Source organism: Labeo rohita, chromosome 20 (assembly GCF_022985175.1).
Source record: "Labeo rohita strain BAU-BD-2019 chromosome 20, IGBB_LRoh.1.0, whole genome shotgun sequence".
Lineage (NCBI taxonomy): Eukaryota > Metazoa > Chordata > Actinopteri > Cypriniformes > Cyprinidae > Labeo > Labeo rohita.
In genome coordinates, this window is record NC_066888.1 from 16,691,914 (window position 1) to 16,710,974 (window position 19,061).

At 35.3% G+C, this 19,061-nt stretch overlaps 1 protein-coding gene across 1 annotated transcript; it reads left to right on the top strand.

The window, feature by feature from the left end:
- Window positions 1-2,080: 2,080 nt before the first annotated feature.
- On the top strand, window positions 2,081-18,497 carry nrbp1 (nuclear receptor binding protein 1). Its single transcript, XM_051138967.1, has 18 exons — window positions 2,081-2,740; window positions 3,408-3,722; window positions 3,803-3,925; window positions 6,549-6,650; window positions 6,734-6,823; window positions 7,294-7,334; window positions 8,460-8,554; window positions 8,640-8,723; window positions 8,828-8,886; window positions 8,969-9,067; window positions 11,370-11,502; window positions 11,616-11,703; window positions 11,812-11,862; window positions 11,987-12,122; window positions 12,990-13,043; window positions 13,130-13,193; window positions 13,750-13,805; window positions 16,833-18,497. The coding sequence occupies exons 2-18, from the start codon at window positions 3,486-3,488 to the stop codon at window positions 16,926-16,928; spliced, it is 1,608 nt and encodes a 535-aa protein (XP_050994924.1). The 5' UTR covers window positions 2,081-2,740; window positions 3,408-3,485; the 3' UTR covers window positions 16,929-18,497.
- The last annotated feature ends 564 nt before the right edge of the window (window positions 18,498-19,061 follow it).

Below are 19,061 nucleotides of genomic sequence, written 5' to 3' on the forward strand. Positions count from 1 at the left end.
AATAGATGAATAAATAAATAAATAAATCTACAGACGACAAATAGATTGGAGAATGAATGAATGAATGAATGAATGAATGAAAGAAAGAAAGAAAGAAAGAAAGAATGAATGAATAAATGAATAAACAAATGAATGAATGACCCACAATCCTAGAGAGTACAGACGACAACTTATTTGTATGAATAAATAAATAACCACACAGAAGACAAGTGGTTTAGATAGATGAATGAATGAATGAATAAATAAATAAATAATGCTATAGAAGACAAGCAGTTTGGACAAATCAGAGCTGGATAAATGAATGAATAGATGAATAAATAAATAAATAAATCTACAGACGACAAATAGATTGGAGAATGAATGAATGAATGAATGAAAGAAAGAAAGAAAGAAAGAATGAATGAATAAATGAATAAACAAATGAATGAATGACCCACAATCCTAGAGAGTACAGACGACAACTTATTTGTATGAATAAATAAATAACCTCACAGAAGACAAGTAGTTTTTGGATAAATAAATAACCCCACAGAAGACAAGTAGTTTTTGGATAAATAAATAACCACACAGAAGACAAGTTGTTTGGATAAATAAATAAATAATGCTATTCGGATAAATAAACAAATAAATAAATAACCCATGACTCTACAGAAGACAAGCTGTTTGGATAAACAAACAAACAAACAAAGAAACAAATGTGGCCTACACAACAGAAAGTTGCATTATGAGGTGTTCTTCTGTACACTCATCATATGTCCATGTATGGTAAGCCTAAATGAGGCAAACGTATAATATAATATAATATAATATAATATAATAATGGCATCACTAGGTTCTGTTATTCAGAAACATGGCTTTTCATATCACTGCTATGCTGATGACACTCAGCTCTACCTTTCATTCTGTCCTGATGATCCGACGATAGCTGCTCGTATCTCAACATGTCTTACAGACATTTCTTGCTGGATGAAGGACTATCATCTTCAACTCAATCTTGCCAAGACAGAACTGCTTGTGGTCACAATTTCACCATCCACCATAACCCCTTCAGAAACAGCCACAAACCTTGGAGTTGTGACTGATGATCAGATGACTTTCTCTGACCACATTGGTAAAACTTCCCGGTTCTGCAGATTAGCTTTATTCAACATCAAAAAGATCAGACCCTTTCTTTTGGAACAAGCTTCACAACTCTTTGTTCAAGCTCTTGTTCTGTCCAGGCTGGACTTTACAACCTTTACAACTAATCCAGAATGCGGCTGCAAGATTAATTTTTAATGAGCCGAAAAGAACGCAAGTCACACCTCTCTTAATCAATTTGCACTGGCTACCAGTAGCTGCTCACATAAAGTTTAAGGAATTAACGTTTGCCTACAAAACCACCACTGGCTCTGCATCCCTTTACCTAAATTCATTACTTCAGACTTATATGCCCTCTAAAAGCTTGCATTCTGCAAGTGAACAGCGCATTATTGTGCCATCCCAAAGAGGCACAAAATCACTTTTATGGACTTTCACATTAAATATACCCTCCTGATGGAATGAACTGCCCAACTCATTCTGAACAGTCCTTAGACATCTTCAAGAATCGTCTAAAAACACATCTCTTCCATCTTTAATTAACACTGGCTTCTCTGTTCTTTTTGTAAGGCCTCCAACATTAGCTTGCTTTTTTGTTTTTCTATTCCATCTGTTTTCTTTTTATTTATTATATAGTTAAAAAACACGTTGCTACGTGTACTGCGTTAGGCTAACTGAGACTTGTCATAGCACTTACATGTTATTACTCTTTTGTTGATTTTGATTGCTTTCATTGTCCTCTTTTGTAAATCGCTTAGGATAAAAGCGTCTGCTAAATGTAAATGGAATGTAAATAATATAATTAAATATAATATAATATAATATAATATAATATAATATATAAATACATTATATATAATAATAAAAATATCTATATATGTAGTGAATTTATAAACAACGAATAAATGTTTGTTATTCTCCCCACTGGTCATTGAGGGTTAAATCATGAGCAGTGGAGATGTCAGAATGACGTCATCCAGCAGAGGGCGCTGTGTGATCTGGGTCCTGAATTTACACTCGCTGAATAAACGACAGAGCGGTTGATACAGGAATAAGCAACAGCGCATCACAAAACTCGGAGCTGTCGCCATTTACCTGTAGCTTTTTCAGGGATATCGATATTTAATTCATTTGAGTCCATTCGTGTCGTGATATTTAAGTGTTACGGGAGAAACAAATCGTTCTGTGAAGACTTGAGTGAAGAACGCGAATATCCGGGAGTGTAGCATCCGTGGCTATTAGACTAAACGCATCAAATCTGTCCGCCAGTAATATTTGGATTTCTGTTTGAGCAGATTTTAGTGGCCGGAAAGTTGTGATACTTCGATTACTTTGTTTGACATTTATCATATCGTCCATAGAAGTCGATTATTTAGATAACGTTATAATCGCGAAGGCTCCGGAGGCCGCGGAGCTGCGCTGCTAGCTTCTCACCCGCAAGTCGGCAAAGAGGAAATTAAACGGTGATTTCATATCTTGGGATTTCAGTGGACCACTAACTCTCCCCTCGACAACCACACTTCTACACGGACTCATATTGTTTGAGGATTTATCATTTTCTTCTCATTGTCAGAGGATTTTCCTCCTCCGTGTCCTCAGCTATCACCGACTAGCTGCTTCCGGCGAGCTGGCGACGCCGCTTATCTCAGGATAGACTAAAGTAAGATAATCGACATTGCAGTTCATATGGTGGGAAGCAGTGTGTTGTATTTGTTGTGTTGGTTTCTTATCTGTGAGGTGGGATAGTCGGGTGTAGTCTCTTTTGAACGCTTGAACATAAACTGAGGCCTGAGGTTGAACTGAGGACAGCACTGAGGAGAGCGAAAAGATGTAAACATCACTAAAGCGCGTGTCATGCCTCGGCAGCTGTTACGGTCTTGCATAGTTCTGGTGGTGAAAATTACCTTAATTTTAAGTGAAACTGACAGTTTAAGAGCTGATTCCGTTCAGTTTCTGCTGTAGATTTATCCTTCATCTGAAGGTAGTGTTTCAGAGTGAATGTGTTTTGCTGGTTGCCTTTCATTTGTGATTGGGGCATAATTTACGTGGGATATCATATAGTTAATCTGAAAAGTGTCACTTTACCTGTAGTTTGTTTACAATCATCCTCATTCATTTTAAGGTTCTTACAGTCATAGAAAACAAGCAGGGAGATAAACAAAAAAAATAAAAAGTAATGGAAATGTACATAGTAAACAAATATTATATTGAGGTGTTAAAATCCTTAAAACTGCAAAGGTCATGAAAAGCTATTTCATATTTATCTGTAATACATATTTGCTTTGTTTATGATTACACTTTGTGATGAATCACGGTTGATTTCGCAGCTCTCTGCCTCCTGCCTTTGAGGTGTGAGTCAGCCAGACTTCTTTTCCTGTGACTGGGCTGTCAGTTATCAGTCAGTGATGTCAGAAGAAGGAAAGCCGAACGCCGCACCTGCGCCTGCATCCGCTATGGACTCGAAGTCTGAGTCCACAGCCTCGCCGCCGACCGGCCAGGGGGTTTCATCTGTGTCTCCTCCGGTGTCCACAGTAACACAGCCTGCACCTTCTGCAACTGAGGATGAGGAGGAGGAGAGCGAGGATGAATCTGAGATTCTGGAGGAAAGCCCCTGTGGACGCTGGCAGAAACGGAGAGAAGAGGTACATTCTTTCAAGTCTTTCAATAGTTTAAATACCAAAATTTAAGATGTTATTTACTAAGAATGTTCCATTCCAAACAGGTTAACCAGCGCAACGTCCCAGGTATCGACAATGCTTATCTTGCCATGGACACAGAGGAAGGTGTGGAGGTGGTGTGGAATGAGGTCATGTTTTCTGAACGGAAGAACTTCAAGCTGCAAGAGGTAAAACTACTAACTGTATGCCTGCTTTGCTGTTTCTGTGAGAAAGATTTGCAGTGACGGGTAGTTGTGAAATCTGCTTTCTTCTCTCTGAAATTGGCTGAAACTTCAGTGATATTCAACGAATATGTAGACTGTGACTAGAGCTGTCACGATTCCTCGATTTAATTCGAGTACTCTTTTAAAAAGTCCTCAACTGCAGTTTGCCTGTTTCGAGTAACCGGCAAAATGCCGGAAGTGGCGCATTTCAGTGACGAGAATCCGTGGTGCATTATTAGATAATTTCCCAAGGCTGCATGATATATAGGGCTGCAACGATTCCTTGATTCTGTTCGAGTATTCTATATAAAAAAAATCCTCCATTGCATTTTGACCGTTTCGAGTAATCTGCAAAATACCGGAAGTGGTGCTTTCCACATATTAAACCTATTTAAAAATCATAATAAAGCGTAATGCTATTAAAATTCACAAATGCTACAATTCAATTAAATGCGGCATTTCATCAGATTTGTAAAGTGAATCTTTTATAAAAAGATGCATCAGTATCTTTTTCAACGTGCAAACTGTTCAGTGTGATTTCAAAATAAAAGCTCAAACCCTCACCTGAGTTTACACATTTTGATGTCCGCATATTCAAGCAGTTACAGTGGCTGTAGCATTTCTTTCTTAAAGAAATGGCCAAATATTAAAGGTTAAGTGGACATTTGAATGAAATGTTTAGTTAATATTAAACAAGGATTAGATCACAGTAAAGTGTAAAAACAATCATCAGGCTATTGACACCCTTTGCAGTCATTTATTATAATGCATAATGTACATTAGTTTTATTGTTTATAGTACATTATGTATTTTAACAGTTTTGTTTAATAAAACAATATGATTATTTGCTTTTGATACTTTATTTGAACTAATTATTATTGCCTCATTGTTATACATGTGTTTTAAGTAAATTTAAAGGTTCGCTTAGGTCGATTTTAATTAACACGAAAAAGATAATTATCTAATTACTCGATTAATCATCAGAGTAATCGACAGATTACTTAATTACTAATATAATCATTAGTGATAGCCCTAGGTGTGACATGATTTTGCGCATCAGTTACATACCAGATTGGAATCAGATTGAATGCAAGCATGTTTAAACATGCTTTTATATCTATTTTAACCATGTCCAAATGTTTACACTTAATGTCATTGTGATGGATAATTATTTCAAATGAAGATTATGCAGAAAGTCTGGGATCATTAAGATTTAAGAAATTGACACTTTTAGTTAGCAAGGATGCATTTAATTGATCAGAAGTGACAGTAAAGACATTTATAATATTGCAAAAGTTTTCTGTTTGCAATAGATTCTGTTCTTTTGTATTTTCTGTTCATCAAAAAATCCTGAAAAAAATGTTTAGTGGTTTCCACTAACATATTAAGCAGTACAACGGTTATTATCAATGTTTTTAACATTGATTCTAATGACTTGAGCACCAAATCAGCATATTAGAATGTTTTGGGTTTTTTTTTTTTAAGGCTACTGGGACTGAATGGCTGTTGAAAATTCTGGTTTTCCATCATAGAAATAAAATACACTTTAAAAAATAAAAATGGTTTTGAATTGTAGTTTCACAATATTTAACTCTTTACTGTATTATATTTTGGTCATATATGCAGCCTTGGTGAGATTTCTTTTAAGACAACTCTTACCATTTATAAGGAACATGCATTAAAGTAAATAGGGTCAGTTTTGATATAATGTTAGTTGTAACTGGTATGAATGAACTGATAATTTGCTTTTAAATGTTTATTTAAACACGTGATGTGAGCATAATCTGTGTGAAAGTACACCAGTGATTATTATCTCCGTACATAGACCCCTTTTTTAACTGTACTACTTCCTGTTTTCTTGATTATTAACATGTTAAGCTCTGAATTAGCAATAACAATGAGTATTTAACTGTGAGTGTTAGGACAGCTTGATTGCTTCACAGAATGAGTGTGCTTACCTTCATTTCTTGGGTGTAAGCTCCTTACACAAAGTGGTATGACCTGTTTGCTGCCAAGCCTTTATGGAAACAGCATTCTCTCTCAGAGCCTTCAGCTACTTATGAAAAGTATTGTAGGAAAAGCATTCTCTGTGCTTATGCAACTGTCTCTTAAGTGTTGAAATATTAAAAAGGTCATTCTCCTCTTTCTAATATAGCATACTTCACTCTGTCATTGCCTGTGAGCGTTTTTAATCAAACTCGATTCATTAATGCCTGGCATAGAGTTGCGGACAGCCATCTGTTTGGCCAGTCCACATACTGCGCTCCGCTCTGCTTGGCAGACGCTCTTCGTGGAATTCAATAAGTAATTTTAGAGGTTGCGTTTTGACAGGCTTTGCCGTCTACGCTGCTGATATCATTTCCCATAACCACATGTGACTAGTGCAGCGAGTCCAGCTATAAAAAGCAATGAAGTTTTTCCCTTGTTCTTTGAAATAAATGTTGTTATTGCATAATAAAATAAAGTGAGATTTCAGTGTTTTATTATAATAACCTGTTCCTCTAAAAATCAAGGTGTTATGTTGCATATTTCTGTCAAACAGCTCCCTCAAGGTTAAATTAATCTACTTATCTTTTATATTTCTCAGGAAAAAGTGAAAGCGGTGTTTGATAACCTCATCCAGCTGGAACATGTGAATATAGTAAAGTTTCACAAGTACTGGGCAGATGTGAAGGAGAACAGAGCCCGGGTATGAAACGCAACTACAGAAATATTAAAAATGTTCCATTTTTAGAGTTTAATCTTTTTTTTTTTTTTTGTCACCCCCTTCAGGTTATTTTCATTACAGAGTACATGTCTTCTGGGAGCCTGAAACAGTTTCTAAAGAAGACAAAGAAGAATCATAAGACTATGAATGAAAAGGTAAGATTGATGCTTTTTGTCTGTTCACACAAATAGACAAAAGAGCTGTTGATACAAAATGCACTGCAGGCTAATACATATCCTATGTCTTAAATTACTAGCTTGAATGTTAGTCATGGTTGACTTCGCCTATCAGTATCACCCAGATCAGATTTGTTTAAAACTCTATTTTATTTTTTTATTTTTTTAAATGACTCACTCTATTTTATTTTATTTTTTTTTTATTTTCATATCATTTAGTTTAATTTGTTTTATAATTTTATGTCTTTTATGTTATTGTTGCATTTGTTACCCTGTTTATTCTGTTTTTCAGTATTAGGATTGGTGCATTCCAAGATATTAGTAATACTATTACTGATGTTTTAGTTTCAGTGAGTTTATTATTAGATGGGATTATTGAAATGATAGTATAACATCAGGCGCAGACTTGTTTTCTCAGATGGCATTAACTATTTTTGGGAATCTTCTAGGCATGGAAACGCTGGTGCACTCAGATATTATCTGCCTTAAGGTGTGTGTACTTTTCTCTCTATTTTTTATTTTCTTTTAATTTGTTCATAGCTAATATATTTGGCAAAAATGTGGTGATATATTTGGAAATGTTGAACAATGAAATTTGAAATTATGAAATAGACTCTGTTTTAATGGTTAAATAAAAAAATATATATAAATCAAAAAGCATGTCTAATTAATTAAAATCATGAAATTTTGAAACTTACACAATTTAACAGTAATTATTAATATGTTTTAAATGTTTAACAAAAATTATATTTTTAAGGCCCTATGAAATGTTTCTTTTTTCCCCCCAAATTTAGTTTTATTTTTTTATTTTTAGTTTTCTATTAAGTTTCTGGATTCCATTTTTATTTAAATTTAAATAATGAAAAGTTTCTCTAATTTTTATATATATATATATATATATATATATATATATATATATATATATATATATATATGTGTGTGTGTTTATTTATTTCGTGAAATATTGTGTTGTGTATTTACATTTTTCTCGTAAATAAATTTTGGTACTTCTAAATATTCCTTCAAAAATATTTTTTATAATAATTAAGTATCATTACATTGAGTAATATATTTCTGTCACAGTTTCTTCAAGTTAAACCAAACTTTTGTTGCTGTCAAGACCTTTAGTTTCTGTTTGTATATGATATGACATGACGATAGTTTTTCTCAAAAGGAACGGTAAAATGCTCATGAAATGACTCAGAGCAGTTTTAGCGATTGTTTGTGTTCATGTACTCATACTGAAAACACTGAGAGCGTCTGTGCCCATCATTCATACAGAATCATACAGAACATGCAGGATTCATATTTAAATAGCATTTTTGCAGCGTAATATTCACATACACTAGTCCATATTGTGTTTTGGTTTATGTGTACTGACCTACTTTTGAATTATTCATCCAAAATTTGGCAAATTCTGTGGCATTCCATGTTATACAGTTAATTAATTCAATTTTTATGACTGGATTCTGTGATTCCATCCCACTCAGGCACCTGGAATGTTTTCTGTGACTGTTATAGCTGTCCGTTTTTTTTTTTTTTTTTTTTGATTTTCCACTACACGGCTTGTGGAGAGCTCCTATTACACTCAGATTTCTCACCGTTCTTCCTTCAGCTATCTGCATTCATGTGAACCTCCCATTATCCACGGGAACCTGACATGTGACACCATTTTCATACAGCACAATGGACTCATCAAAATCGGTTCAGGTGGGCTAAAGCACGTAGTTGAGCATGACTGTTTAAATGTTACACATTTTGTTATTGTTGTTGATGTTTCTGTGTCTTTTTGTAGTGGCCCCAGACACCATTAATAACCATGTGAAAACATGTCGGGAGGAACAGAAGAGTTTGCACTTCTTTGCTCCAGAGTATGGAGGTAAATCTAGGTTTTAAAACCTATTCTGCAGTCTTTTTGTCAGTGCACTTGTTATGTAAAACAATGACTTTGTACAATTTGTCCTCTTCCCTCATCTACTATAGCTGTTGCCAATGTCACTACAGCTGTGGACATCTATTCCTTTGGAATGTGCGCCTTAGAGGTGAGTTCTGTTTGTTGATCATTTGTCAGGGTATCGGACTGACCAGACCAGTGATTCAAGTTTTTTTTCCCCACTGTTTTAGATGGCTGTGCTGGAAATCCAAAGTAATGGAGAGTCCTCATATGTGTCACAAGAAGCCATTAATAGTGCCATCCAGTCTCTGGAAGACCCACTGCAGAGAGTGAGTATAGATTATACTTCAATTATTTGCATTCAAAGATGCACTACCATTCAAATGGGTCTCTTATTCTCAGCAAAGCTGCATTTATTTGATCAAAATACAGTAAAAATAGTAATATTGTGAAGTATTATTACAATAAAAAGTAACTTCTTTCTGTTTTAAAAAAATCCTTCTAAATCATTCTAATGTGCTGATTTGCTACTTAAACATTTAACATTATTGTTATTGAAAACAGTTGTGCAGATCAATATTTTTATGAAAACTTTTATAGGATATTATAAACTTTTAAAGTTTTATAGAATTTTTTTTGCAAACTTTATTTTTATGATTTTTTTTCAGGATTTTTGAATAGAAGATTCTAAATATATTATTATTATATTATATATTCTTTTTGAACCCGTTTATTGCATTCTTCCTGAGTGAAAGCTTTAATTTCTTCAAACCTTTAATTTAGATTCAAACCTTTGAATGGTAGTGTAAGTTGAACAGTTTTGTTCTTTGTTCACAGTTATTTGGTAAGATAACATGCATGTGGAATCTGAATATGCATATCTGCAACAGGGTTTTCAGATTGCAAATAAAATAATTTGTAAATTCAATTGGATTGTTTCCCAACACTAGTATATGATCTGTTGCATGTATCCAGCTGAATTTAAATAATCACACATATCAATCAGTGATTCTGAGTGTTGCAGTATAGCTGAAATATGAGAAATGATGCATGTGGTAACACTAAAATAACACCTGACCACCTGAAATGTTTGGAATTTCCCCCAAAAATACCAAATCGTACTATATCAATACAAAAAAAAAAAAAAAAAACCTTTTTTCCCTCCCTTTAAGAATTCAGGGATGCAAACTTATCATCAGATTAATTGCGTAGTTAGTCATTGTTCAGTAGGTTTTCGCGTGAATAAGCTTGGTTAGTTGTGCTAAAGGCTCTACATAATCCATTCACAATTTGAAGAAAAGTTTTGTTTGTCTAAGAGGACCAAACATCCACGTGTAATGTTTCAGAAATTACAAATATGATTCGCAAAAAATATGCGAGTGAATCTGCTAAATTCTTCCATGAGTCATTGCTATGATTGACATTAGGGCTGTCACTAACGATTATTTTGGTAATCGGGAGTAATCGGTTAATTATTCTGACAATAAATCAAGTAATCAGATAATTATAATTAATTGTTTTGTGGTAATAAAAGTAGACCTAAATGAACAATAGTTTTTAAAATAACTTGTAATACGTATACAGTAGCACTGAGGCAGCAATAATTAGTTCAAATAAAGTATCAAAATGGTTTTATTGAACAAAATACATAAAAAAATACATAATGTATTATAAACAATAGCGGTAACGTACATTACACGTTATAACAAATGCCTGCATAGGGCTCCAATGGCCTGACAATTGTTTTTACGCTTTACTGTGTGATCGAATTCTTGTTTAATATTGACTAAACATTTCATTCCAGTGTCCACTTAATCTTTAATGTTTGACCATTTCTTTATGAAAGGAATGCTGTAGCCACTGTAATCTCTTGAATGTGTGGACATCAAAATGTGTAAACTCAGAATAAGAGTTTGAACTTTAATTTGAAAATCACAATGAACAATTAGCATGTTTAGAAAGATGTTGATGTATTCTCCTGTGTTTGCATAGGTTTATCTACCTAACAAATCTGCCTGTTACATTCCCGGAAAGACGTTATAATACACCCAAACTCAGCAATAAGCAGAGATGGAGTTTGAGACGGCATTTACTGTAAACAGAGCCGCTCTGAGATGCACGTTAACTACACACATGTGAATAATTAAAGCACATATATTAAACCTGCAACAAATATATTTATTTAATTGAAACGTAGCATTAGTAAATTCACAAAGCCTTATGCTTTCTGATTTTTAAATGTTTAATATATCATGCAGCTTTGGAAAACAGTCTAATAATGCGTTTCATGAATTCTCTTCCATAGAATGCACCACTTCCGTTTTTTTGCCAGTTGCTCAAACAGTTGAGAGTTTTTTTAAATCGAGTATTTGAACTGAATTGAGGAATCGAGGAAACAGCCCTAATGGACATTGATAACTGTAGCAATGGATGGAGCTAACTATCTGACAAGTCAATGTCAAAATATGCTTCTTTGTCACCTTTTTCACACATGATGGTGACTGGTGACAAGTGCCAATCAACTTCTCAACATCATAATGTTATTCCTAATGCGTATATACTAATGGATATGAAGTGTCATGTTTCTGTGTGTGTTTTTTTTTTTTTTTTTTTTTTTTTTTTTTTTTTTAGGAGTTTATTCAGAAGTGTCTGGAGGTGGACCCCGACAAGAGGCCCACAGCCAGAGAGCTGCTTTTCCATCAAGCTCTGTTTGAAGTGCCTCTTTTGAAACTCTTGGCTGCACACTGTATCGTCAGTCACCAGCGTGAGTCATGAGCTGATCTCATTATCATTCAGACTTTTCATTTTATGTCTGCTTTATGAATGGAATACAATGAAGCTAAACACATTGAAACCATTTTCGCTCTTGGCTTCTAGACATGATCCCTGAAAATGCTTTGGAAGAAATGACCAAGAACATGGACCCCAACCAGGTCATTATGGAAAGGAAAGAGGTCCAACTAAAGTGAGTCTCCTCCTATGATTCATTGGTGCCTTGTTCCTGGTTTTAGGTTTCAAATAAGCTGTCACACCACATGAATGACTTCTGTAATCCTGTTTTTTTTGCCATCAGACTCTCACAGTTTCCTGCTTTAGAGCTTGACAAGTTTCTTGAAGATGTGAGGTGAGCTAAAAAATAATAATAATTACCCATGTGTGTTGGCCAGATTCAAATGTGAAGAACGCAGTCAATTTTCAAACAAGTGCAAATGTAATATCAACATGTGCTCTTGGTTCTCGTGATGTAGGAACGGGATTTATCCGCTGACTGCCTTCGGAGTGCCCTGCCCACAGCAGCCTCAGCAAGAGGCTGTCAAGTCCCCCATCGTGCCACCCTCTGTCAAAACACCTACGCCTGAGCCTGCAGAGCTGGAGACCAGGAAGGTGAGAAATGGACTGATTTAAGAGACAGTGACCGACTATGAGTGATTAAGAATAAACCAGTTTTCTCACCTTCCCCCGCTGTCGATCAGACTGTCTCTGTGTGACGTATTACGACTTCCTGCTCAAGCAAATCTAGATGGGTGGTTGCAGTCAAAGTCAACAGGATTTGCAGTCATTTAGCATCATATGTGACCCGGACCACAAAAGCAATCATAAGGGTCAATTATTTGAAATTAGGATTTATTCATCACCTGAAAGCTGAATAAATAAACTTTCCATTGACATATGGCTTGTTAGAATAGGACAATAGTTGATCAAAATACAACTATTTGAAAATCTGGAATCTGAGGATGCAAACAAATCAAAATATTGAGAAAATCGCCTTTAGAGTTTTCCAATTGAAGTTTGTAGCAATGGACATTACTACAGTACATTATAATTATGCACACCTGAATATAAGGAGTTTTTCACTTCCAGCCTTTCACGGACAGTTATATATCACTTACAAATGATTAAATACAAAATTAATAGTAGTTATTAAGATTGTTGTGGTTTGGAATTGGTCAAATGTGCTTGGGAAAAAAAATATGACCAGATTATCAACATGCCTAATAATTATGCACACAGTGTAATCAAAAATTAAATTATGATGTATTTACGGTAGTAAATGTACAAAATATCTTCAAGCACAAGATCAAGATCTTGACTTAACATCCTAATGATTTTTGGCATAAAAGGAAAATCAATCATTTTGACCCATACAATGTATTTTTGGCTATTGCTACAAATATACCCATACTACTTAGAACCGTTTTTTTGGTCCAGGCTCACATATGTTTGTGTTAAAGATAATCTCTCTCCTTTAAGGTCGTACAAATGCAGTGCAACATTGAGCCTGTGGAGGAAGGAGCAAAACATCATGTAAGCCTTTTTCTAGTTATTGCTGTAATGACATTGAAGCTAGATGATAATTCTGTGTTTATAACTCTTCTCTGCTCTTTTTATAGTTGACCTTACTGCTAAAACTGGAAGATAAGCTGAACCGACACTTGAGTTGCGATTTGGCACCAAGTGAGTACTTTATCAGGGCCCAAACGCACACTACACAAGCATGTAAACGCTTCCAGCTACACAGCTTGATTTCACATGCCGTTGTGTTCTGAAATGTGTCAGAATGAAGCACAAGTATGCGTTGCATTCTCGGCTGAAAGAGACGCAGCTATAATGGGCATCAGCACAGTCGGTTTTGTCTTTCAAGTCAAGGTTCACAGAATCAAGAAGCTTTTTGACTAAGTGTAAACTGTCAGGATGTTTATAGCTAGAATACATATCTGGTTTAATCCAACACAAATGTTTGTTACCATTTCAAAAACCCAAGAATCTGTTAAGAAGATTTAAGCAGTTTACAAAGACCATGTGCATTCACATTTGTTTCTGGTGTCATGTTCTTGTTCTCGAGTTAGAAAATAATTGAGTTACAAATACAGTGAATCAAATTTAGATTAGAATTGTGACTATAGAAAAGTCAAGTGTGTTAACACAGCACTTTTCTACCGGCAAAATATTGACTTGTTGCAATAACAGAGTATCGTTGAAACTTAAAAATGATGCCCTCTGTGTGTTTTAGATGAGAATGTACAGGAGTTGGCTGTGGAACTGGTGCAGCTTGGCTTCATTAGTGAGGTAAGATGTTTCTCTCAAGATATTATACACATTCTATTCATCAACATTAAATGTATCACTTTTTAATATTGCTACAATAATATTACTATGCTCAACTGATCAACATTGATAATAATGAGAAATGCTTTTGAGCACCAAATCAGCATATTATGAATCTGAATATAATTAAACTAAACTCATCTGTCACAGGAAATATTTAAAGAATTATTTGACGTTATTTAAATATTTCATATTTATTTAAAACATTTTAATGGACTGTGTAGGGCCCTGTGAAGTATTTTTATCTTTTCACAAATTCAGTTTTTTTTCCCTAGACTCTGTTTTAATGGTTAAATAAAAAATATATCAATCAAAAAACTTGCAGAGCAGTTCCTCCCCCGTCCCCAATTTCATTGTTGGCATGGTTACTGTATTTACCCAAAATTGATGTAATCACACAATGTTCCATTAATGACTTTAAAAACATTTGCCACCAGGTTCAAATTTACCAAGCATTAGTTAGTGCCAGCATTCATAATAAAATGTTTTCAATCAATAATTCAGTTGCTTGAGGAAATGTTTGGATCAGCTGTGGCTGATTCCTGGAAGAGTAAGAAAAGAGACAAACAGTGTGAGCTCATCAGAAGAGCAGCACACAGAGTAGAGTAAAAACAGACTTGAAAACTTTCTCTGTTAATGCACAAACCAGGGCCAGACCTCTCACAGAGAATACCACAATAGAGCTTGGCACTATAACGCTAGTGCAAATTAGCATACGGCAGCTTTTCCATCTCCACTACCATGGCTTTTTGTTAGGTAGTACCATTAAAACTATTTGCTGCTGTTCACAGCCAATTTTCTTCATTTAAAGTGGTTTACCTTGGGTTTTCCCCCCAGTCTTAATGAGCAGTCAATGCTCTTTCTTGACTACGAGCAAGGGATTCTCTCAGTTCTTTTCACTGGTGTTGTCATCTGTCTGATTTGGCACTTTTGTAAGGAGTGCTATGTACCATCTGTGTAACTCCAGCATTTCGCACTCTGAATCTCTCTGTGCCTTTAATACCTGACTCTGCACAATAGTTAATTCAGCTTTTCACATCAACTTTCTTTGCCTGTTTCTTTTTGTTTTTAACTATTTATTTGTTATATATTAGGGATTCCAATTCCATTTGATCTACCTGAGATTTCAGATGTGCTTTGCTTTATTTATTTATTTACGTAGTGGTGAAACCGTATTATAATTGTATTATTATTATTCTTCCCTAAAACTGATCGTGCAGACCAAACCAGATGGTTCTATGGTCAGATGGTAGTAGTATTGACCGCTACTTAGATCCAAAGACTTGGCCCAGTCAGCCTATGGGGGGTGCCACAGCGATCGAAAACACAAAAGTGCTCATAACTTCTAGATCTTTTGTTGTAGACTCAAATTTTTTTTTAAATATTTTAAAAAAATCCTTGGGTCAAAATGAAGAAAATTGCTCTATGATGTTGAAAACCTACTTTTGCAAACTAGTCCTACCAAATCTACCTACCTACCAAACTTAGTACACACATGTAAGAGCTCAATCTTTGGTCAAATTAAAAAAATATATTTGCAGACTTGGTGGCGGTATAAGAGGGAAAATCTAAAAATGGGTATAACTACACAACCGTTGGTCCAGTCAGCTTGAAAATTGGTATGCAGTGTCATTGTCCCATGTGCCACAAGTGTCTATGAGGACATTTGTGTATCTCAACAAACATGGCCGCCATCGGATGATTTTGAGCACCTATTAGTCAAGATTAACGTAGGCTGATCAGAACAAAACTTGATGGGCATGTTCGACACATGGCCCTAAAGGTCTGTAAGAATTTTGAAAGAAATCAGCCACTGGGAGGCATTTTTCAAGTGTATAAATAATTGTATATTGTACAATATTACAACATTTACAGCAATCATTCCAGAGCAGTGGTTCTCAATCCTGGTCCTGGGGGTCCACTGCACTGCACATTTTGCATGTCTCCCTTATTTAACACACCTGATTGAGATCAGCAGCTCATTAGTTCAGTTCATGGATCTCTCTCGTAATGGGATGATGATCTCAATCAGGTGGACCCGGAGGACCAGGATTGAGAACCACTGTTCTAGAGGCAATCAAATTGTAAGTTAAATAATCAAAATTATATTAACCTACTTTTGTGAACTAGTCCTAGGTTTTTCGCTCAATCGCGATCAAACCACTGCAGCACCATTCTCTGGACTCTCCAGATCAGTGGTTTTCGATTCTGGTCCTGGGGACCCACTGCTCTGCACATTTTGTATGTCTCCCTTATCTGACACACTCAGTTCAGTACATGGATCTCTCTCCTAACGAGCTAATGATCTGAATCAGGTGTGTTAAATAAGGGAGACACACAAAATGTGCAGAGCAGTGGACCCCCAGGACCAGGACTGAAAGCCACAGCTCTAGATCAATAATCGTCCAAAAAAAAAAAAAAAAAGTGGAATTTTGTCCTTCAGTTATTAGCTATAACGGGGGTCATTTAGAAAAGGGGTGTGGCCAAATATAGACAAATGCTGATAAAACCTAAATTAAATGCAGAACTTTACGAAACTTGGAAACTTGCAACAGGGTCACTTTTAAAGGGACGTGGTCAGATATACCCAAAAGCCTATAAATCCTAAACGAAAACTCAAAACTTCAAGAAAGTAGGTGAGCATATGCGACAGATGAGTCTTAGCAAGCATGCAACATTTTATGTAAAATTCGACCATAGGTGGTGCTATAACAATCATAAATATTAAAAATCATATTTCTTTGGTAAATTATCTGGATTTGCCAAAAATGCTTTTTAAAATCGATTTAGGTGATTACAGCAATGTCTTCTTCCTTATGTGCTTAAATACCTTAAGTGCTTGAACCCTGATAATTGCTGCTTGCAGCTATATTATTTAATTTACATTTTAAAAGTTATATTTAATTGTTTATTTACTTATTTTTTTCTTTCTTACTCTTGGTGCTACTTTGTTTATAACTTCTTTTCTTTTTTTCTGGCTCTTTCCAGGGGGATCAGCCACGTCTCACTACTGTGCTGGAGGAGGCGTTCTCTAGATTCTACAGCCGTAACGGCTCTCTGAATCCTGTAACCGTCTCCTCATAGCAAAGGGTCGAATCTGCCAGCTCCTCTCCACCATCCTTTATCTTCATGCACGGGACGGGACTCTAACGCTTCATCACTCGGAAGATTTTGTGCGAGCTTTGCGGGGAGGGATCAGAACGCCTCGAACTGAGCCTGAGAAAGAAAAACACCCCTGCGCTCTGTTCTTCACACTGCTTTAGGTGGTGGAAAAGTGTTGGCTGGTGGTTCCCGTGTACATTTATTCTGTCAGTGTAGCAGTCTGCTTCTCTGTTTTAAAAGAAGAAAAAAATGACTCGGTTATTATTTAAATCAGTATTACGAGCTGTATTTTGGAGCGTTTTTGCTTACAGTATGTGTGGGATGGGTTACTTCTGGTTTGCACTTCTTCTTGCAAATCTTTTTTTGTTGTCTTTTTAGGCACATCACATGCATATTTCATGGTCTTTTATTCACTCTTTCAATCATTCATTTATTCTTTTTTTATTCTAAGAGGAATGCGTTACTGCGTTATTTTGAAATTACCAAATTACATTGTCTTTGTACCTTTTAAGGCACACATTAATTGTGGTAAACTTTGGTCTGCAATGCAAGATCTACGACGACTGTGAAAGGAAAGGGGTTCTCGAAATGTTGAAAAAAGCAAACAGATTATTTATCTATATGCGTATGGTCTATCTTGAAGCGTGTTTCACTTTCATCATTGTGGCGGCTGTTTTTTTCCTTTATTACCTGTGAATGTATGCTGTAAGTTTTCATTTTAATGGTTTCTAAGAGAAGGGCACCTGTCTGTTTTCCCTGTATGTGACACAGTTATGAGTTTCAGTATAAAGAAATGATCTCCAGTGCACCAGATGTGTTAAAATGTGCCTTCAACAGACACAATCAGTCCATATTCAGAAGACCCATAGACAAACACATTGTATTATTCCTTTTTTCATTGTGCAGATCCTGTAGTGTTTTCTTTCTCAACTGGTCTGCATGCTAGTATACTGTAACATTTTTTTTGTATTTGCAGTATATAAAAACTCCTAGGGTTTCTGATGGAGCGTTTTTTGTGGGGGCGGCATTTCAGTCCAAATTAGCAATTTGCACTGATTTGTTTTATGTTGATGGCAATAACTTTCATATTCACCTCGATGGTACATCAAAATCATCTAATTTGAAATTATGCATGAAATGTGGTTAAACAACTGAAAAATTCTAGTTTTCTTTACAATTACAAAAATGGTTCGAATTGCGAATTGCTTTAGACATTGGACAGTAGAGTGGAAGCAAAAAAAGCACTTTTTTTTTTTTTTTTTTTTTTTTTTTTTTTTTTTGTTAATGCAGACCAGCAGTGACAAATTAGAACGATTTTAAATGGGTGATTCATTCTGTGCTTGTTTTGAAAGAAATGACAGGCTTCGTATCAATCCCTCTCTCATTTTGGTCTGTTTAACAGGAGGAAACGATTGCCCAAAATCATTTTGAAGTGTCTAGTTTGTCTCATAAAAAACATTAAGAAACTCATAACTGCTTTTACTCTGTTAACCCTCTATCTTTTCAAATTTGCACCATTTATTGATATAAAGATGAGATACGGAGTACTTCCATTCTTTGTCTGTTTCATTTCAGCTCCTAAGTACAATATTAAAAGGAATAGTTATCCCAGAAAAAAAAGATTCTGTCATTACTTCTTCACCCTCATGTCATTCTTAACCCATATGACTTTATTTTCCTCTGTGGAATACACTATATAATATTTATTTGTTTGTTTGTTAGTGGGGTCATAAACGACTCTAAACCCCATTGGCTTTCACTTCATATAGGTTTGGCAAAAATTGGGGGTGAGTAAATGATGGCAGAACTTTAATTTTTGGGTGAATGCTGCCTTTAAGTCTATCTTGTTGTGTTTGATAGACGATAGTATCGTGTATTGACGATAGTCAGAGATAGTTGTATTATCTCATTAATATTAGGGCTTATTTGTTTCATATTCCTTTTAACGCGTTTTCCCAGTTTTGAGCTTTATAACCAATCATAGACGATTCCGTTGAGTTTATGAATGTATTGACCAATCAGAAGCGTGCAGATGAGTCATCGCTGAAACACCGACATTTTGATGTTCAGTAACGAGCTCGCTGACTGAATTCTACTTTCTGGCGATTTTTCTCA